This window comes from Patagioenas fasciata, chromosome 2 (genome assembly GCF_037038585.1).
Source record: "Patagioenas fasciata isolate bPatFas1 chromosome 2, bPatFas1.hap1, whole genome shotgun sequence".
NCBI classification, from domain to species: domain Eukaryota; kingdom Metazoa; phylum Chordata; class Aves; order Columbiformes; family Columbidae; genus Patagioenas; species Patagioenas fasciata.
The window spans coordinates 161,087,170-161,110,314 of record NC_092521.1 but is presented as its reverse complement, the minus strand read 5'-3'; the positions used below and the strand labels follow the sequence as shown (position 1 = coordinate 161,110,314).

The 23,145-nt window shown below is 39.5% G+C and overlaps 1 protein-coding gene across 4 annotated transcripts in view; it reads left to right on the top strand.

Moving 5' to 3' along the window:
* The window catches only part of DPP6 (dipeptidyl peptidase like 6), a 563,202-nt gene that overhangs the window by 365,166 nt on the left and 174,891 nt on the right, over positions 1-23,145 (top strand). For all 4 annotated transcript variants that reach the window (XM_065831232.2, XM_071805326.1, XM_065831231.2 and 1 more), the window contains exon 2: positions 22,061-22,175. In XM_065831232.2, the coding sequence (XP_065687304.1) occupies positions 22,061-22,175 (115 nt within the window). The remainder of the gene's footprint in view (positions 1-22,060; positions 22,176-23,145) is intronic.

The window sequence follows — 23,145 nt, the reverse complement described above, 5'->3', positions numbered from 1 at the left end:
GGTTTCTTGTGAAAATGCTGCTTTTATCATCTTCCCATCCCTGTAGCATGTCATTCATCTCTGGCTTTTCTCCCCCCTCATACCACTGTATTTCAGGGATCCATCCAGCCAATGGATCCATCCTAACAACAGCCACACAGCCTTCGTCACAGTGATTCTCTAGCCAGGATAAGAGCCTTCTTAGATATTTTTTTTCCTCTTTTATCTCAAAACATTTATGATTTTGATCTGCTCCTTGCTAGTGCAGTACTTTTTGTTTGCAGGCTTCTCATCTTCAACTTTTTTCTTGAAATATCATTCATTGTCGTCTTCAGATTGTTTCCTTCTTAGCTGTCAGGGAGTCTTTAGAAGTATAGTAGTTACAGGGTAAAATACCAGTATAACATTTTTCATTGGGCAAATCCTGCAAACCGGTCATCTGCTATTATATAGGTTTTTTGGGGGAAAAAAAAGCACCTGTGATGACTTTGAAACCTGATGGGTGTAACTGAAGTGTGTTAATGAAGAGTTTTAACTTTACATACATATATGGTTTAGTCTGTCTTGGAAACTGCCCTGTCTTTTATAACACATTGTCTATAATAACATATTTTTTGTGTTGCTTATTTTTGTGAGCAGTAACTAACATGTGATTTGAATGATCAATTTATAACTATCTGAGGTTTATACCTTATCTTATGGTGATTTATTATTGTGTAGAATGTGCTTTTACTACAAGTGACTCTCTGGAGTCCTTGAACTATTTCCAAGCAGTGAGCCTGCTGGGGTTTAAGCCAGTTTTGAATCTGTCCGTTGGGTTGATGGATTATAGTCCATGTAGTGAGCACTCAGCCTCCACAAGGTTCATGGCATCTTCACCTTTAAGTATCTAATTTATGTAGAAATGCCAATAAATTATTTAGAAGGGCATGCTTGCTGATATCAGCAGTTCTAGAGCAAGTAAAAATGGTGTGACTTTGAAAATCATTGGAAATGTTGGCAGATCTTCAACAATTCTTAATAGGTTCCGACTATTAAACATTTGAGAAGGAAAAGGCTCGTTTTTCTTCTTTTCCCCAAGATTTTCTTGTCAATTCTTTAGGAATTTATCAGATTGTTCGTGAAAAAAAGTCCACATTGATTCTGGAAAAGCGTGCATCCCAGAAACGGATGAGACGACAGCAAACATTCAATACAACATAAATATAGAATAACTTCTTCCTTTTTTCCTGGCTCATTGAGGATTTGATCCTGAGTTTGCAGAAACATCATGTCTATACTGATAAACTAAAATGTTTAATGGCCCATTCAGTGACAGCAGGGCATCCTCTGACACCTCCGTACCATTCAGCTCTTTTATGGTACAGATCAAGTTTGGCACCTGATGATCCTGGGCTGAACTCAAAACTTTGGCGTTTATTTGTTTTCCTTGTGGCACGAGTCAAAGCCGTGACAGGGAGTTGCTATGGTATGGACAACTGAGTCCCACGGCCTGGGCCAGGTTATGTTTAATTGCTTAGTATAGGCACATCTGTAGGGACAAGGCAAGGATTCAGTTCAGTGCAACATGCAGCACATTTGACGATGTAGAAGTTTGCCCTGAAAGCCTAAATAATCCTGCTGGAGAACTGCAAATGTTGACTCTTCAGGTTAAATACCTCAATCTGTCTGAAGGTGTCTATCTAAACAGCAGTATTTTTGCAAGTGCTGAACACCTAAGTTCTTTATTAAATCCACAGGAATTTGAAAATCACCTTGTAGGCACAGTGGGACAAAACTAATATTTATTCATGTACAGGCTTACAGGAATCTGCTGCAGAAAAGAGAGCAAAACACTACTGTGCCATTTCTGCACTTGGGGTTTATAAGATACCACCAGTAAGGGGAACATTTACAAACTCTAGTGGCCAAAACTTCCTCTCTGTTTCCCCTGCCCCCTCCAAGATATCTGTGAAAGCAAAAAACAAGGAAAGTAAAGATAGCAAGTGAAGAAATAACTCGACTAATTTGTATTTGATGGTAAGTGGAAATTGTCATTGCACTGCTATGTCAGATGCCTAAAAAAAGGCAAGTGCCTCCCTTTGGGAGGCTGTTCAGACCCAGGGCTTCTGCCCCCCTGAGCCACTCAAAAAAGTTGGGGCATTACTTGGCCATCTATTGTAAAAAGAAATAAGTTTGTATGGAAGGTGATTTTTTTTTTTTTTTTACTCTTTTTTTATTTAATGTTCACACCATAATAGCAGTCACTAAAAACTGGACTTCAATTTTAGCTTCGTGCACAAATGAGAAAACAAGCTGTACCGCAGATAATATTTTACAGGAATATGACACAGTATATTGATTTTCTTTAATCCTGAAATTCACTGGAGTAGTGGTGCAGCTTTGTTCTTAGCTTAGATCTGTTTATCTAAAACTTTAATGACTAATTTGTGTGTGTGTGTGTGAAGCCTAATTGAATTTTACCAACAGGATTAGATCTTTAAACTCTGAAGCATAGCTGGGAATGTTTATGGAAGACCAAACTAAAGCAGTTTTCTGTTATTTGCAGTGACAGCATGGCAAGCTGCTTTCTAAGGGCATCATGTGCAAACAGCTGTTATCTTAGCATGGATCTGGCTTATGACTTTACAGCAATTTGGGAAGCTGATGGGTTTTCACCTGAAAGAGTAACTTTGGGCCACAGAGTCTGATTTCTGTGTGTGGACACATGCTGCTAAGCTGGGAAGCAACGTGCATCCCTCTCTATGGCAGGTAATGCTGCCTGCTTGGATTTTGGTCGTGTGCTGACTGCTGCAAACTTCTGCATCCATGTGGTAGCTCATTGCCTGTTTCAAAGGAGATCCATCACATCTATGCAATAATCTTATTTGAACCAGTAAACTTAGGGTGAACATAGTTGCTTTTTACCGTGGCCAAAATACTGCAGTTTTAGGTGCGAATCTGCTGCAGGGCATTGTTTTGAGACAGGATTCAGTAGCAGAAGGTAAAGCTTCTTGAAATGGATGCTAATTCACATGGATTTGATTCATATTAACAAATTAACACTCTGACGTGTTAATATGTAGAGGGAGACTCTGAAAGCCCTTTTTTACAGCCAGGGTTGGGAGAAGTACCTTAACAATTTCAGAGAACATCATGGTTTTCAGCTGCTGGCTGTCCCAGGGGTACAATAATGATGTTAAAACATTTCAGGTTGTCAGCAGTGATTGGCTTAAGAGAGGCTTTAGGGTCAACACAGCTTCTTTTAATTAAGCTCTTTACATGTAATTTTAGGATGATTTCTAACACAGGGAGGTCATAGTTTTGATGGGAACTTTTAGCGTCCACTGTCAAGACTGCTGATAATTTGAAAATCTGGTTATTAGCAGAATGATAGTGACTATTGGTAGATTTTATTTTATTTTTTGTGAATATATGTCTATTGTTACAACTCACTCTCCCCATACAATACCAACCTAAACTTCGCCGTCTTCTTTAGACACTGCAACATTTCCTCTGGTAATTGCCAGTTTATCCGATCATCCCATTACCTCACTGGGCGGCTGAATGAATTTAGGGGAGTCTATAAATGAATGATTAGTCTGAGGAGGAACAGTATGTGAGAGAGGAGTAAAGTGGTGGTGTTAGTATAGGAAATTTTATTTTTGAATAGTTGAATAGTTGTGATCAGTTGTGGTCATTACATTTTCTTTCCCTGTAGATTTCTTGGCTGCTGCAGGAATTCTTTTAGTTTTGCATTTATTTCCAAGCATTTTGCAAATTATTTGATGTGTGCTGGGCTTTCCCTTTTATCTCTGTATAGAAACACTTCTCAGAGACAAGTGAGACCTGTGTGGCTATCTCAGGGACTTTATCTCCAATAGCTGCTTTGATGAGTAAGTAACCACCACAGTCTTGCAGTAGTAAGAAGGCTGTAGGTATGTGAAACTGTAGGTTTTGAAATATGAAATATGAAAATACGACATGAAAAGTGATGAAAAGTCAGTCAGAATGAAGATGGAAGTATGAGATCTGTATTTCAGTCTTAATTTTTAATCGCTATCAAGCTCATTAGAGAAGCGAAAATAGGGTATGATCAATTTATATTAAAGTATTTTTTGCAAAAGTGTTAATGTCTTTATTATGAAGTAGCACCTGCTACTGCATCAGAAGTTATTAGATTGTGTGTGCATGAAGTAATACCCACAGAAGAAATTAGATGAATAACCCATAATAAATCATATACCACAAGGGTATGCAGTTAATATCAAGATTAATTATGGGCTGATTTGTAAGTCATTATATCATAGATAGCAATGTTGAGGTTTAATTTTTCTCTAAAAACTGATGAATTCTGATATAGCTGCTTAACTATTTATAAGCACCCTTGAGATGCGGGCTAAACCAGACAAGGAAACATATCACTATTTCATTGGTTTGCCTTGCATAATGGAGTGGTTAAATCCACAGTATCAATTACATCAAAATTTAATTAGAGTTTCAGTTTTCTGGCCCAACCTTGTAAACACCTCTTTGTGTTTTGTCTTCTGAGGTGTGCGGTAGCAGACTGTTTTTCCTATTTTTTACATTCCTGATAATCTTGTTTTGTAATGATTGCATTGTGGCACCATTTTTATCTGATTTATTAAAATTATTAAAAAGCCAGAAAACAGGGGATATATTGTGCCATATTGATGAAGTTTTATGAGCTGTTTAATATGTTGTGTCAAATATAATTTATAATCTTGAGTCATTAGCATATGAAACAACCACAATATTTAGTTCCCTTTCTTGATAAAGGGGCAGATCCACTTAGAGACAGACACACATGAGTTGGTCTCAGCTCTCCGCATCATGCACAGAGAGGGCTGGGTGCTATGGGGATGTGGTGCAGGAGTTTCTGCACAGGGAAAGGATACCCTTGTTATAGATACGTTGTATCTTGGGTCTTCCTCTGCAGAACAAGTGTTTACTTTGGTAAATCATAAATCAAAATATCTAAGTATGCAAACACTTCTATCTGCATCCCTAATACAGAAAGGCATGCCATTAAATGCTTTCCTGAGTTCAAGGTAACCATCACACTTTCCTGGCAATATTTTCCGTGTGGGCAGATGAGAACATCCTGTTGGAAAGGAGGCAGAAAAGCCATCGTGCAGTATCATACACTAACTGACAACAGCATTTCTTAATTAGGTTCAAAAGGATTTAGTCAAGTATTAAACACAGGTACTGATTTTAGAAGATGCCCATAATACGCAGTGTTTAGTGTATATTTAGATGAAAAAATCAACAATACTCCAAGGCACACTGTGCAGTTACTTAATAAAATATAGACAGACAAAAGGAAAGCAACTATTATAGATTCATGTTTTACTTTTTTTGGAAGTGACTTATTTTCTATTCCTTTTCTTAATTGCCCACATTTCCTTTAAAATAAGAGAAAAGAAAAATAAAAACTGCCTGCATGAACACATGACTGACACAATGCAGAATTGTGTGTATCATCCTCATACACCACACACCATCCCTCTGAGCTCAGAGCTTAAATGGTGCACAGAGGGTGATGCATGTTGGGCTAAGGTAAATGTCATCCCTAATGGACATGGGAAGCATTTTTCCGGAGGCTGATTCCAAGCAGAGCCCAGTTATCAGGCAGACGAAGCATCACCACCTCTTGCTGATCCTGTGTCCACCCATGGCAGTGGTCTTTGCTGAATCAGGCTCCATGAAACATGCTCAGGTAGTTTGCTGTGACTGCTACACTCAGCACAATCAGAGAGAAGTGTGATTCTTCTTCCTGCTGCAACAAATGTTTTAATATTTGATAATGAAAGTGGTAAGCTGGGACTCTATGTGGTATCCGTTCATGCAGTGTGAGAGGAGCTAATAAAGTACATGGACATTACATCTACCTGTGCTGAACAGCAGATAATGAATAGCACACCCAATGTTGTTCAAGCCGAGTTCAAATGCTCCTGTCCTGACAAGGCAATGAAGAAGGGCTGTTTGCCGCGGTGACAGCTGATGAGCTGTAATCACCTACTTTTCTTACTTGAAGTGATGCTGCTTACATCACAGATGTGCTGCCTGTGGGCATGGAGGCAAGACCAGCTGCAGCGCAGAAGCATGTTTTGGTATCTGGCCATGGCTTCAGAGGAGACATCACTGGGATGGGAGAGCAGAGCCAGGAGGCTTGTGTTCTGTGGGTGAGCTCTGGCATCTCGTGCTGGGCAGAAATAAGGGAAACTGGACTCTTACTCTGTTCCCTGGCCAGCAAACCCCTCACATGATAGCACTGACTTTCAAACGTTATTCCACTGCCTCAAAAACCTCAGAGAAGATTTTTTTTTCTGTATGTGAGCGAGGAACTCAAACGGTGCTATCTGAAATGGAAAGGTGCTTAGGAATTGAAGTGTGAATTTTTACAAATGTTTGGGAGTCTCATGTACAGGGAAACTGAGGGCAGTTGGGCATCTAAATGGCTTTTAAAAAGCTAGCCCTGGTTTTGGTGTAATTACCCAAACATCTTGTATAGATGACCTAGTAAACCCTCCATTTTTCCCACAAATCTTTGTTCCTGGAGTGGGGGTGTCCCATCTCCTCACACAATGAAAACTACAGGGAAAATGGCAGCAGCAAAAGCTACAAACCGGTGAGGAGGTTGGAAGATGCAGATTGGGGGGTTCACATCGCTACTCAGTGAGGTTAATAAATTGTCAATTACTGGATCAACAACTGGATACATACCATGGGCTCCCACTGTTCCTGGTTAGTCACTTCTACCATGGAGTGACCAACTGATGGGGAGACGGGTTAGTTCAAAATCTGAAAACCGAACCGGTACAGGTATGGAAAATCCTGCAGAAATTAAACTTTTTCAGCCATTTCAGCCAAGACTTAATAGAAGTGGGAAATTAATTAAGTTGTAATTAAAAGGTATGTAAAGTGTGGATTGTATAACATATAGGAGGATCTTGGGAAGTCCATGCTCAGCATGAACCCAAGCACGGAGGTTTCACAGACTCGTCTTTTGAGGGCGTCTGGGTTCAGAAGACTTGTTGTCAAAGGATCAGGATTATATCAAGCCATCTTTCATTCCTATGGGGGATAATGACTTCCTGCCTGGATAGCAAATGTTCTTATTTCCCATGAAAAGCTATAGGACAAAGGTTAAGTACCTCCTGTAATTTCACAAAGATATTTGATATAAGCCTCTAGCTGTCTTTTCTGTCTGTGCCAGACATTTCTTGTTGTTCTAGAAGCTGACTGTGTGGTACAGCCTGTAACACGGGGGCTCGTTAGGACCTTGGAAGATTGATTATTTTACACTTCAAGTCTTCAGCCTGCAAAGGGGATGTGTTGTGTGACTGAGTAGCTCGCACCAAGTACCTCCACACATGGCATTTGCATCTGGACTCTTGGCATCACTGGAATCGTTTTACCAGACCCCAGGGGAAAAAAATTGGAACTGGGCTTATTCCCTGCAAAGGAATTTTTTTGTTAATATGTTTTTTTTACAGAAGCACAACAGAAGCAGACAGATTCCAGCTCTTTGTCCTATTACCCAAGGGAGTTTTTATCTCTCTCGGGAGGGGAATAAAATACCAAAATCACAAATAAATAGTGATGAAGCCATTAAGCAAATGGAAAATAAGGGAAAAAGTGGGAATGCGATACTGTTGATATGAATTTTAAGAGTCCTTCACAGAGGTTTATGTAAGAGAATGAACTAGATTCTGATTTTTTTGTTGTTAAATTCTTGCCAAGAAAATGAAAAAAGAGTAATATGAGGTTTGTAGAGCCCCATTAGTTTGCTGTGAGGTTTTCTGAAAATAATATGACTTTTTTATTTTACATGATAAAGCTATGATAGCGATACTTTGCAAAGGCAAAATACTATGTACAAAAAAGCAATGCTTTTCTATTCCAAGACTGCAAAAAAGGGTTGGGTACCCAGGCATGGTCTTAGCATATTTCTTGTTAACAACAAGAGGTCATAAAATACACATTTTTTTTCCTCCTCTGTCCTCCTACTAAAAAGTAAATGAGAACATGTCTCCTTTGTGGTCACTGTCCCAAGTCCCAGCTTTAAATAATCTTGCTGGGATCCCAAGAGCTGCATTAGCCTGATGTTTAACCCAGGCTGACTGCCTCAGCATCTATCCCAGCTTCTCGGGCAGGTATTGCAGCACTGAGATCCATGTTTCAAATACAGCATTGTGCAAAGTGTCCTAGTGAGCTACTGGAGACATAGGGCAGATATATCACACCAACAGCCACCGTGTTCCTGGAAACACACATGGCAATGGGGTTTGCCCAAAAAACAATGACCACCCAACAAAAAAATTGAATAAAATCCAAACCAAAACAACAACACAAAAAGAACAGAAACAAAAACCCCCAACAAACCAACCAAAAAAACCCACTAAAAAAATAACACAAAAGAAACCACCAGCCCACACTAGCTTTTAGTTCTGCAATTCCTCTCATTCTTTTGAACTTTTGATCAGACATGTTTTTCATTGATTATTCAATACAGTCATAGTCGCTCACCATATGGGTTGTGGATCAACTGAAATGATGAAACACTGCTGCGGTTCACTGCCGTTGCTTGGTCCTGGCAATGGGGAAGGCGCTGCAGCTACTGACTTGTGATGTTTTTCCTCAGAGGAGCCAAAGTCCAACTCCACTCAGCTTACAAAAGGACAGTTTTTTTCATATTTCAAATGAGGTGAAAACTAATGGATAAAAAGAAAAAAGCCCTGACTTGTCATACAGAGCTAAGTAGGTATGTGTGTAGTGGGTGAGCCTCTGCTTTCTCATGCCAAGAAGTTGAAAGAAAAAAAGAGGAGAGAGGAGAGCATGTGTGTACATATATCTACATATATACTTCTCTACTGTAGCAATATAATGCAGTGAATGAATCTGTGCAAGTCTAATTGTTTTTGTTTTGTTATTTGTTTGTTTGTTTGTTTTTATCCTACCTCCCTCTTTCCCCTTGTCCAAATTAATGTGACAAAAATGACTGCAGTCACCATGGCTTGCTTGTTTGTTTTCCATTTTTAGGTGAAGTGATAGACTTTGAGATTGTGTTTTATCTTGGCAGCTGAAAGATTAACACTTGAGACTCCCTTCATTAATAGCTCAAACCAGCTGTAAGAGGAGGGAGTAAATGGTCTATAGCAGCCTAATCAGATATAAAAGACTGTAGTAATATATAATCACATACTCTTGACATTACCAACAGGTGAAGAATTTCTGGAAAGAGAGACAAAAAATACCACAATACCATGAAGGGACAGACAGGGCAGTGTGGGAAATGATCAGCAATGTGGGGGACACTGCAGGAGAGAAAAATGGCAAGAGCAGGAGATCCTTGGCCTCTCTTGCTTAAGACAGCATTTGACAGTGGTTGAAGATTCATCTGTCGTTGTTAAATAACTGAGATTCTTTACATGTGTGATTATCTGCTCTCTATAGAGGGAGGTTTCAGTGATGGACCAGATGGAAGGTTTTTGAACACACAAGGGGAATGACACAGGTATTTCTGTCAATGAAGTGGAAGGAAAATAATGCAGCTGATTTATCTTGAGTAGCCCATACGACCTGTCTGTCCCTTCATTGTGCTGCTGATATCTTTTGGCAACCAGTACAGCAGCCAGTGTATGAGCACGGATCAGTTGTGTCATATTCTTTCTTCACTTCATTGACGTGGAACATGTCATAAAATCTTGCTGTCCTCAGCGCCACCTTTCAGCTCCTGAGTTTGGTGACAGCAAATGTCACTTGAGAAAAGCACAAGAACTATGACTGGTGATAGTTTTTGGAAACATTGTGTGGAGCTGTGTCACCTCAAGGACATGTTCTTATCATAGCTTTGAGTGTGAATGTCACTGTACTGCTGGAAGATACCCTACATATAATTGTGACAGGGAGAGGAGTCCATAGTTTGCAAGTTAGACAATGGGGAATTGAGATCCTGTGACAGTGCCATCAAATTATGGGAACTGTTTTAGCCCTGTTGAAAAAACAGGAATTCAGCTGAGGTTTATTTTACTGTCAGTTAATATTAGTGGAAACCTGGAAACTTTGGTTCAGATCTTCTGTAAAGATACCACGAGTCAAATAGCTTCATCATTTTTGCCCTTAAATTTCTTCATGTCTTTAGCTGCAGCTCAGCCACTGTAAGGTCTTGCTGAATGGGAAGACTGGAGTTCAGAAGCCAAACCCTGTTTTTTCTGAGTATACAGAAGTATATGTGACCGGAAGTAGAGAGATCATAACCTCGTGAATGTGAGGAGAGTTGACAAATGGGATTTCTAAACAAAATGACTTTATATTGCATTACATAAAATGTTGAGCTGTGCGGGCTCTTAGGAGGGAGAGTCTTGCTTCTAATTATGATTTGGCATTATCTTTCACTGATAGTAGCCTTTTTGTAATCAAAGAAGGTAAAAATCAAATGCATGATGCTGATTTTTGGGTGTGCACTAATGAACAATATAATCACAATGTAGTTTTAAATTGAATTATTTTGTTTCTTTTTCTTAATTTCAGTCTGGTGGTTTTCCCTGGTGCCATCGCCTCATTTACAGCAGAGAAAATTCCCTTAAATTGATTTTTAAAAATGCTCTCACATACACTACATTAACCTTTTCATTCCCTGGTGGTGTGTGTCAAAGAAAAATGATCCCTGTAACTCTGCTTATTGGAGAGACACATCTGTAGATTATATTAATTGATAGAGTTCCCATTCTGCTCTGGACAGATTTTTCACATGGTAAGTGAAATCCTGGGTTTGCTAATGCTCTTCTCTCTCTTTAAAAATATCAGTATCGCAGAACCCACCATTTGCCTTCTCTCCCTGCTGTGTATCTGATCACTTCTGAACTGTTTTATTAGTTATGGAAGGGTTTTATGTTTGAATTGACATACACAGAACAGAGGTACCAGGGCCCAGGTCCTCAGGAGTGTTTCTGTGCCTGACCCCTGCTGCAGACACAGGGAATTAAGGATCTGAACACCTCTGAGAACATTGGCCTGTGCATGGTACAATGTGGTGTTTGCAGCACCACATGAGAGGGCTAGATGGAGTACTCAATAAGGAAGTCTGTATTGGAAGGTTTGTTTCAGCATCACGTGGGTTTAGGATGTCTCGCAAAGTGGATGAGTTGGACAGGGAGATGAAGATAAGGAACGTTTTTAGGTGTGTTTAGATCTGGAGTTGATCTGAAGCTCTGCTGAGCACTGTAAGGAAATGTAGGCATGTCTGCCCCTGCTCAGTCTGTTAAGGCCACTTAATTTCAGAAGCAAAACCCTGCTTCTTGAGAGAATAACGGGTTCCTGAGGCGCAGGGAAGAAACTCCTTTCTTGTATACTTGTATTTTTGCTTCCTATCTCTGGAGCATTGTTTCGTGGAATGCAATGAAGTTGCCACACAGAAGTCATCATGTCTGCTTGGGTGATTTTTCTCTTTCCAAATCCTACAGCACGTTTAAATCAATATGTTATCCCTACATTTAACTTCAGTTTCAAATACAAAGGAGACCTTTCCAACCCACACTCTCTCACTTTTGACGTCAGAAGTGAGAGAGTCACAAAATTAAAAGGAGAATTTTGATTACAGAGGAAATTTTACAGCTTGAAACCAGTGAAAAGTAGACAGATAAACCAGCAGCATGATTCAGGAGAAGAGGTGCTTTTGTCAGTGCTGTTAAAATGCTAACATGAATTGTGCAGGGAGATTAAAAATGATTGTGATAATGAAGTGGCTTTGCTGCTGAGTGGCAGTGACCCCCATGAAATAGATGTTCTGGGATCAAAAAAATAGCAATTCATGTGTCTGTCAGTTTTGCCTTTTTTTTTGAGTGGGAATGTGGATATAACATTCTTTAATTCACTTACTGAGTCTCAGGATTGTATTGAATTGAAGATATTTCTCTCAAATGAAAAATGAGAAGGAAAATTGTTCTTTCAATGGAAGTAGTCATGCTCCCATGGTGTTGTGCCATAGTTAACACAGCTCAGTATGGGAAAGAAATTTGGCATCTTGCTTTCCTGAGGAAAAATTACTGTTTGCTGGTTGTGTTTACTGCTGCCCAGTAAGTTTTGAAAATGAAAATAAATGACTTTGCAAAGCTATTTGTAATGTGCTGTGAGAACCCTAGTAAAAATAGAAATCAATTAAAACAGGCCAAGCATAAGACTCGTAAACCTTTGGAGACCCTGGAATCACTTTGCCTGACAGCAGCACTTGCTGATGAGCCAGCCTGTGGCACCTCATGCCAAAAGCTCGAGTACCCTTCAAAGAACTGTAATTCTTCACACTACGGTTTTCCTAAGCTGGAGCTGGACAAAGGCTGGGCAAAATTAAGACTTTTTTAAAAAGCTTCAAATCAGGGTAGTCATGAAGTGGTTTCTGGTTCAAGAGTACCTGTGAAAAGCCTAAGCAAATCCCTTGAGGAGACCTGAGAGATCTCCCGGATGTTCTGAGGACAGTCTCACGATCTGTGGACTCTGATCCTTTCACTATTATCTCCCTTGCTCCTTACTTCTGTGTGAGTAACGGTATGAGCACAAGCAAACAACTTTTCCTTAGGAGTAAGAACTGTAGAACTGGAGGTGAATTGTGGACTGTAGCTTAGGTTTAGGATATGAGATTCAGGTGCAGTTTAGGGCTGCGCTTATACGGTGAAGGAACCTGGAGGGGTGCTGGGGACCAAGCACAGGTGATCGCTGGCGTCATTTGTGACCATGCTCCCAGGCGTGGTTTTGACCCATTACCAGCAGGACTGTCCCAGGGCTGCCACAGAAAACCTGGGGTGCAAAGTGGGCCAGTGATTGTTTTGGGAAAGAAGTTGTGATACAGTTGTGCTGCACTGCAGGGTAAGAGGGTTTGGCTGTTGTGGGTGAGAGGTGTGCTCTGCCAAGTGCCCTTGGGACAAGAAAAGAGATGCTGGGTTACTTAATTTGCTCTTTGTATTTACTCGCAAAACTGGGAATGAAAAATTCAGGAGATGAGAAGAAGAGGAGGCTAAACAAAAATATCTTGGGTGTACAGGGGAACTTAGCTGGGAGAAAAAAGCTTCAATTCCGTGTCCTACTCAAAGAACTGCTACTGACTTTTCATTTAAAAACATTGTGTAAAGTACAAATCCACACTTACACATTATTTTTTCATTGTTCAGCATTGTTAAAATTTGTATCGAAGGAGAATATTCCTTCTGTAGTTTTCCATTAAAATCGTAGCTACGTACTACAGATGGAAACACAGCATTAGAGACCCACACATCAAATAACTTGAGTGTTTTGGCCTTTGATCCTAGAAACAACAGAAAATTAAGATTCTCTTAAAGGTAGAATTAAAATACATTAGCATTTTAATATAAATATTTCTACAGTAATGAATAATGCAATAGTGTTGTCTTTGAAACATCTATACATCAAAAAACTAGTATTTTTAAAAACAGTAAATGATTGGTGTTTTAAATAAAAGTTGTGTAAAAGATGTATAAAAATAAAACGTGAATTTTAGCATTCAGAATAACTCTGGAGTTTACATTTTTCTCACCTCCTACACTATACTTTGACTTTAATAGGATACTCATATGCTTGAGAAATCCAGCACCATAATGTGATTTATTTATGTTATCTGGAAAAGATTAAGCGACTCAGGCATACTATTAAAAATGTTGTTATTGACCTCTCTGAGGGTGGGTTCTGTCTTGAAATGGGGAGAAACATTTTGCTCTTGTGAGATCCTGCTGGGGATTGAGGGACTTCTTTTTTACTGCTGAGCTCAACTTTTACATAAAACACATGGAGAACAGAAATATGTGATTTTCACTGTTTGGGGTTAGTTAGGTTGTTTCTTTCTTTTGGGGGTTTTGTTTGTTTTTGTTTTGTTTTTTGAATTCAGGGAGTGTTTTAGTAAGCACACAAAACAGATTTTATCATCACATGCTTGTTAGTTCGGATATTTTTCTTTATAAAAGAATTTTATGTTGTGCCCCATAATGGAGGTTCAGGTGATTTTAATTGCTTTAGAAATGCCATTATTATGGGCAATGATCAAATGTTATCTCCCCCCAAAAAGCCTCCTTCTCCCTGCAGTGCCTTCCCATGCCATCCTCTGTCTGTGTCCCTCTCTTCCCCGTGTAACTCCAGGACTCGAGGGATCGGTCCTCTCTCTGACCTGGTTTACCCAACTTTTCCCATGGCCATAGGACCTGGAGCAACTGTCACCTCACAGCCCTCATGCCAGCCAGGGACCTCATCTGCAATTCCATTGTGCTGTAAGAAGTGATAATGATCGAAACATATTTTGAACAAAAAGCAGCTGATGAATTTCAGATACTCATTTTAGATGGTGGCTGGCATGGTAGGTTGGACTGAGGGTGCTTTTCTCTTTCTTTCTGTTTTCTTATTTCCCCATACGTGCACAAAACTTTGCTGCGTGTTAATGAGTTATGTTGACCAATGGAGGAGCAATCCTCCCCTAGGCCCCAGTTGCTTTAATTCACACATGAATTAGTATAATTATTGTATCACAGAAGTGTTTGCAAGTAACCTGGCAAGGTAATTTTTACTTTCTTAGCACGCAGTGCAATTTCTGCATCCTCAGTTTGATGGACACCTCAGGAGAGTACAAAATGAAATTGCTAAACCTGTTTTCTTCCCCCCTGCTGTACACACTGTTTCTGTATTCCTCTTCCCACTGTCTCTGCAGCACAACGACCTCAAAACTTGGCTATTTCTCACGTTGTTCCCAAACAAATTATTTAGGAATTAGATTTTGTTCACCTTGTGTTTTCTTTCCTGGACCATTTAGAAACAAATTATTTACAAACTAGATTAGAGGGGGGAAAATAGTGCCTAGAAGTTAGTAAAATAGAATATTAGACAGAATTTCTAATGCTGCCTTTCTACCCAGGGAGATTAAACACCTGACTACTTCCCTTATCACAAATTCTTCCTTGGTTTTCAGCCATAAATTGAATGATTTTTTTTTTTTTTTCTGAAATATAGTTTTTCTAAAAATTGTAATTGCTTTTTTACAAATGTAAGCAGAATGGCATTTTGTTGAAATTGGTGGAGGTGACAAAGCTGAGAGGTGTTTTCTCCAGGCTCTCAAATCTCGAAGATAAACTTCTTTTTCCATTTCTTGAGATCATAATTCACCAAGAAATAGAGAGATGTCATCCTGGTATGCTTTGGCAACATCCCCTTTTGCAGATACTTTCTGCATGGGTATGAGCTGTTTCAAGTCTTGTGTGTGTGTTGTGTCTCAGTTTGGAGGGAGCCAGGCTGGCAGAGCGTTATCGTGGAAAAACTGGTGCTAAGCAAGTGCTGTGGCATAGAAGGGTCCTGGGATCAGTGATATAATCTGTGGCATTTGGGCTTGCCAAGACTTTTCATGGATCTGATGATAACACAGACTCATGGAGTAAAATTCTGAGCGTCAAACCAAGTTTTACTGCTGCCATGGCAGATATTTCACCCGAGGAGATGATTTGGTTCTCTTTTAGTGGATGAATGTGTGTGCTTATATCAAACACTGAAATAAAATCAAAGAAATGCTGTTGATTTTATGGGCTCTGTCACTATTGGGAATGGATCTTTAATTATGACTTGAATTACAGTAGCAGCTAAGGGCCCCTGTGAGGATTCACAGTCCCATTGCGCCAGGTGCTATAAAAACATCTCGGTTACAGCATGAACGAACCAAACGGATGGTGGAAATGTGAAGAGGATTAATAAGATGACATTAAATCAAGACCATCACAGTTCTTGGCTAAAAGTATCTCTAATCACATATGTTGTGTTGTGTACACATGTACAATATTGCCATCTCCTTTCTCCTGGCCATGAATCACAAGATGACTATGACCTTGGATGGAGACACCTTTAGTGCAACAGGTCCAGCTGGTGTTCTCAGCTTGAATTTTTGTCACCTTAAGAACAGGTTTCTGGCAGAACTTCAAAGTTCACATTCCCAATTTCTAATTTGTTTTGGAAAGTCCGCATCATTACTCTATCCCTAACTACTAGGAATAATTTGGGAATGCTTAAAGTGGCATGTTGCAGTGGGGTTTCTATATTCGGGTACAAAAGTCACCTGAGGTGCCAGTTCAAAATATAGAGATGCTAAATTAATCTTTTAGTGCTGCTAGATCTGGAGGAAATCCAAAACAGTTTCATCATAATGCTCATAAAAATGATGTGAAGTTATTAAATATCCATTTCTGCAATAGAGCACAGCTAGAAATCACAGATATTACTGTATTTAGATCTTTTTACGTATATTTTTTTAATTTAGAAGTAGCACTGGCTTTCATTTGTAGCTGACACAGACTGGCTTTGCTCCAGTGGAGCCAATGATCTGTGTCAGTCAATGCTAGATGAGGATATGGTGCCTTCTGCTCTAAAACTGTGAAAGACCCATCATCTGCTAGAACTAACAGTTAGGCATAAGGTGCAGGTGGCATTCATTTTCTCCTGTTGGCTTTGTAACAGAATCATGTAAGACTGAAAGCTCCATCAAGGCATAAAACATGCAAGGTTTATTTTTACAAAGAGCTGAGTGTTTTGGATACAACCTTTTCCTCACTCACTCTCAAACACTCCATTAATGCCCAACCTCAAAGCAGTTGCATATGCTCACTTTGCAGAAGATGGTGAGAGGAGATGGAGCCACAGGGCCAAATGGAGTGGCTTTAGGGTATTTGTAAAAGATCCTCCCAGAAATTTTGGGCAGGATAATGTGTTGTATTATGTTCAGGCTAAAAGATTTTTCTCATCGTGCTGGGGAGTAGACAGAAAAAATGTTTACTGTTAATAAGTCATTTCTCCATATCAGTAAAAACATTTATTATCAACAGAAGATGAAGAAAAACATAGTTGTCTTTCATCACCACAAAAGGCAGGATGGTTTTATCCCTCTGAATCTTTCTGTTGCAGGAAAGCCCACATACATGCCATGCTTAATTTGTAAAAGCATACCAAGTTTTTATTCCTCTCACTGTAAAGTGTCACCTTTAGCATCTGAACAACTGAGCTTTCTGTAGCCTCAGGCTTAGGCTCTCTGAGTCTGTCTACAAACTGATTGCTATTCAGCATCATACTTCAGCTCCGGGTGGTTTGCAGCAGCAGGAGTGAAGGGAAGAGAAGGAAAGGAAAGGGAAGAAAATAAAAAGCCCCAAACAAAAGTAACTCAGCTTGAATTCAGAGATGAGAAAGATGCAGTTACATGCTTATTGTTGTTTATCCATATTATGATACTGCTTAAGTTCTATAGTGATTGAGGTTTCCATTGTGACATGCAGGGTACCAAAAATGATTCCTGCCCATGAAGAACCTCCATCCTAAATGTAATGCAGGAGAGCGGCAGAAGATCCAGGCAGACAGAGGAATGCGATGCGACAGTAAGGCAGTATCGACCAGTAATAGAACCAGAGGTCTCAGCAAACAACCTGCTGTAACCACGGCAATGCATCTAGTTTATTGCCATTATCATTGCAAGTAATATTTCTTTTCTGTAACACAAAGTTAATAATCTAACCATATGGGTGACCCACTCTTTATCTCATTTGTTGTACTGTTTAGCAGCTGTAATCTGCAGCAATTTTGCATTGTAAAGAACTAATTAATAGCAAGATTGTTTTTCCATTGAACATCATAGGAGTTTTTGCCATGGACAGCAGTGTTCCTGCACCTTAATTTTTCAGCAAAGGTTTTATTCTGCATCATGTACTGGAATTGGTGAGCTGACTTGCCAGAGATTGCACTCGCTGTTATGTTGTCAGGCAAAAGGCTTAATTTAGAACAAGGTAGCATGAGTTGAAAGTAACTGTGTGTTGACAAGCTTACTGGAAGACTTTTTTGTTTATTGTCTTTGTGACTATGTTTGAGCATTTCAGGCTACTTAGTTAAAATTTAGAAACAAATTGAAAAAAAGCAAGAAGCAGAGCTTGCAAGAGTGGCAAGTATGGAAACCATACAAAACCACTGCTGTAAACCCCATCCTACCACCCCTGAAGCCAATAAAACATCTTGCACGTGCTTTTGTTTCATACCTTTTTTTTAAAAAATATTACACTTATGTAACTGAGAGGAGAGCTCAGTCTTCTATCTGCAGCCATGGCCCAGTGCCACTTGCTTAAACAAAGACCCTCACATCCAGCACATCTATCTGGAACATATATGATCCAGTATAACACAACTGGGTTTCATTGTTATTGCACAAAAGTTGCAAGTCTGTGTTGAAAACAACTATAAGGCCCACCATGACCATCCCACTATTGATCCTTCAGAAATTTTGGTCCAGGATGTATAGCTTTTATTAAATAATACCAACACTCGACAAGTGATGTCTATATCATCCTTTTTTAATTTAGCAATCTGGATGTGGCTATTAAAAAAAAAAGAAAAAAAGTTGCGTCTGGTGAGTCTTTGTTTTAAGAAGCTTATTGTCGTATGGCCACCGTGCTGGCAGACTTTTGGCAGGTTTCAAGTAAACATGCCAGAAATAATTTTGTTGACAGCATCTTGGGTTGGAGCACATCCAGCCTTCATCCGTAACATGTCACTACAGTGACTCTTCTAGAGGCAAGAAAATATGTTATCACATTTCTGTATGTTAGAGTCTTAAAATACTGTAGATGTCTGGATTTATGGCTTCAAAGTCAACTTCACAGTTGGGTAGCATTATTTTTCAATCATAAATGAAGATGAAAGTGATAACATTTACGGTTTTTAATATACAGCATCAATGAAGTGTGCTTATGTTAAAACCTGTGGTAACATCTGTTTTACTCTCCTAATCCGAAAACAATTAAGGTTTTATGTAAGAGAAAGAAGGGCATGGAAAACAAGCAGAAAAAGAAAAAAGGACAAAAAACAGGCTGAAGTTTTCTAGCTTGCTTGCAGAGGTCGTGCAGGAGTTGTGTTAGTTCTTCAGGAGAATAAGAGAGCAGGTGACTCCTACCAATGAGTAACTTTGTTTTAATGTTCTCTTTTATACAATTTTGAGTAGAATCATTTTGTCAGAGCAGAAATTGTGTGTGCTTGGTTTATTTCCATTTGTGTGATATGCTCATATTTCAGTATTAAAAGCAAAGAGATATCTTTAAGATTAACAGCTATGGTTTGTGAAGGATATCTGCTTGCTGATCAGTTTAAATCTCTGTCTTTACACCTGCGAGGTAGGATCTTTCAGGAATGGGCAAATTATAGCTTTGTGTTGCATGTTGGAAACAAACCCTTTGAGATGCCACTTCAAGAACATTGTTTATGTGCTTGGATCTGTACCTCCCTAAGGCTTAATTAAACACCTTCCTGGCTTGGGTCCCAGGCACAGAGGTTTTCCTGAACGATGTGAACAGGCAGCTGATGTCCACTCATGGGGACGCCTGTTGAAGTGTTGGGAGTTTGCTGCCAAGGGCATGGGGTGTCATGGACCAGTGGTGAGGCCGGCATCTCCTGGAAGCAAAAGCTGGTCACAGTGACACAGCCACATCTGTTTGGAATTAACAGAAATACAGAAAGGAGAGACCTAAGACAGCTTTGCTCACATGTGTATGGTACAATGTGTGTGCAGTAAATTTACTGTAAGTGATTCTATCAAAAGAGACTTCAAATGATGGAGAAGAACAGAAAAGCTGCTTTCCAAGCCTGTGCTGAATAACACTGTTTACCTTTCTTTGAAATGTTGTTTATCTCTTCTTGCTTTTTACAAGGGGGAATTTCCAGATGGAATTTTGAAAATAAAGTGAAAACTTGCTTTTCTGCTTCCTTGCAGTGTGTTGAACCCCAAAGTTTGTTCATGAACAGTTTTCCTCCTCTTGATGGACTAGAAATCCCTGGTCTTATTTGTTGTGATTTTGCTGAAATATTGATTGGACGACTGAAGAACAAATGGGATTATGATGTGATAATGGATTCAGTGGAAGTATTGATATCCTGAAAGCTTAAGCATGTGTGTGGAGTTCTGCCATAAAACCCTACTTAATGCAAGGTTTCTTTATGCTTTTGAACTACATCTGGGTTTGTAGATTTGATTCAAGTCTGTGAACTTTTTTTTCAATTTTAAAACTTCTTCTGGAGGGAAGGTTCTTAGATTATTTTCAGGAATATGCCTGTTGCCACCCGTCCTATAGTGCTGCCTCTGTCTTACCTGTATCCTTCAGATACTCTTAGGGCTTGACTGGGTAGAAACACCGTGGTACCTCAGCTGCTTCTCCCCAATTCTCCTGTCATCCCTTTAGGTCCCACTGTGCCCTGCTGTGGAAGGAAGCATTTACTAGGAAGACCTGGATTCTTTTCCTGGCTTTATTTCTTGAGTTGTATGTGACCCCAGGAAAATTACAGGCCCTCTGTTGAGCCTATTTGCATCACTGAAAATGGAGACCATAACAGTTTCCTAAGAAAAAGGTTTTAGAAGACTTAATTAATTAATATTTGTATTTGTGCTTGGGGTGAAAACTCTATAAAAATGCAAATATTTATATGCTTTCTGTTTGCTTGTTGGCAAAATTCCATTTCTCAAGGCTCCTGACCTACTTTTCAGACTTTTCTCCAGTAAGAATAATAACTATAAATTTGTTCCTTCAAATTATTTTTCATTTTAAATAGAAAGCCAAGTGCAAATGAGGGGAAGGCAAGGAGTGGAGGAGGTGCTAACCTCTACCCCTCTTTGCCAGAAGGAAGAGAACCACTGTGTCTTTTCCAGAACTAGAATAAATAATAAAATACAGATGCTACCCTCAGGTGTTTAATGCCTCAGACCTGGCTTTCCATTACAGATTTATAGCCTTTCTTATGGATAGATCCCCAAATACATATGAAACAAATCTCAACATACTATTTGGATTCTTGATATGGGCAAGTTGAAAAATATTTTCAGTATTTTCTGAAATCAAAAGTGTGAGGTTTGCCTGAGCTCCCTGTTCAGGTTATGTTGCTGTGTCTAAGAAAAAGTTATAGGAAGAGAAACACTCTGAATTACAGAAGTGCTTAGTCTTTTATAGACCTTTTTGTTTTCCTGAGAATATTAAAAAAAGAGAAGAAGAATCTTTTAAAGAACTGTTAAGTCCTACCATCTCCCAGATAAAGGAAATGAGGCAAAAATTCTAAACTGGAGAGCTTGACAAGGAGGAGGAGCATCCAGAGTTGTTCTGGCTGCGAGGCAAGGTCCCTTGAGTGAATTCAGCTTTCCAGCAAAGTGGAGTGCACTGATATTTCATATAGTTCCTGGGGATGATTCAATGTGTGCATGAAATCACATTTAATGCACAATGCTAAGGGGAATACAGCAAAAAAGCTTGAAAGGGATAAAGTGCAATAAATATTTAAGATCTTGTGAATGTGAACACAGCACTTCATAAAAACCTCAGTCTCGAGAGCAGGGGTGCTGTATACATTGTAGACAGAACATATGGTACAACCACAGCGTCAAAGCTAATCAGTGAATAGTGATGGAGCTTTTATTCTAAATTTTTAGGGACGTGATTAAATTTAATGTATATGCTAGACATGAAGCCTGTCTTCATGTACTTAGACTTACCAACTCTGCGGGGTGGCCTGAGAGATGTGATGTTTTCTGGGAAGGCAGAAAAGTTCACCATGGGGGTATCTTTATTGATTTTTATCCCCATACATGCCCCTGTGAATTATTTATCTTCCTGTATTCTTCTCTGGCAACTTATTATAAAAGTCTCTTGAAAGTTACTGTGAGGTTCTTTATTCCCAGGCTTAATGAGGCTTGGTAGGAAATTGGCTTTAGATGGGTGAGATTGGCTGAGTGCTGGTGTGGGCAGCTTGTACCCATGTGTGAGGAGGCAATGGTGAGTGTGGGTTTCATTACCAAGCATCCTACAGGTGCTTTGCATTTATTCATTTTACAATATGACTCAGGATGGATTCAGTTAATACCACAACTTATTATAACAGCATGAATTGTATTTGGCTTACAGGCTTCACCCACCACAGTCACAGAGTGCGTGGTGTGGTTCTGTAGACACAAGATGCTGTTAGGATTCTGCTGTTTGTTTCCTTGTCGGAGTGCCTTTTCTAAATTCTCATTTTCCTTTGATGTTTCTAGGAGCTGGTGGGGAGTAATCCTCCTCAAAGAAACTGGAAAGGAATTGCAATTGCCTTACTTGTTATTCTCGTTATCTGCTCCTTGATTGTCACCTCTGTTATACTCCTGACACCAGGTATTTATAACCTTTAACTCACTTCCATTCTGCTTTTCTTCGGCAATTTTATACTTCCAAGGTTAAAGGGATAGAAAACTGACTGCAAATTCAACATCAAAGGAATCTTTCTTCCTGTTCTTTACCCTGATGTGACGCAGAGTTCGAGGCCATTCTTAGATTGTTTTAGAGTTTTGCATTTCAATTCAAAGATCAGGGCTGCTGAGCTCAAGGTACAAGCATGAAACTTGATTCACTAAACATAGATGGGGAGTGTTGTTTTAGATGTGACATCTACATAGGGCAGTCACTTAGGACATGGTTGGGTGGCATATCCTAGACCATCTAAAATGGTATTGTATGCCTGTGCTTAGGCACCTAAATCCCACCCCATTCAGATGGACTGATTTTTAGATCAGACCACAGCTTTTAAAAGCAATTCCAGTTAACTATATGCCAGATGGTAGCATCTAAGCACAGGAAATACTTAGTAACTTCCCAACAAAGGATTCTTTAAGTTAATCCCCTTACCAAGTTTCAGCAAAATTCTGTGCTTGTAACCTCTGTAAATTCTATCTCTTACAGTAGCTGCTAAGGGTGCAGGCTTGAATTTTAATGTGATATCATTAGGATTATTGATTACTGCATATTTATATAGCCCTGTAAATTTCCATACCAACTTATGGAGTAGAAATGTGTTTTCGTGGCACTGAGAAGACTGTGATCTGAATATGAAGACAAACAAATGAGGAACAAGACATAGAAAAGAGAACTTAGTGTCAGAAAGGGTGAGAAGCTACAAAACACAGGAGAAGGCAGAAGGTCCCCTGCAGAGGGACATGGAGGAGAAGAGGCTCCTTCTTGGATGAGTATGCACCAGTGATTCTAGGGGGCAGCAAGACAGAAAGCACAGAGCTGGGGAGGGAATGGAGGCAAGGGAGAAATGAAACCATAGGAAATGGAAGAGCACAGGGTGGTGAATTGGAAAAAT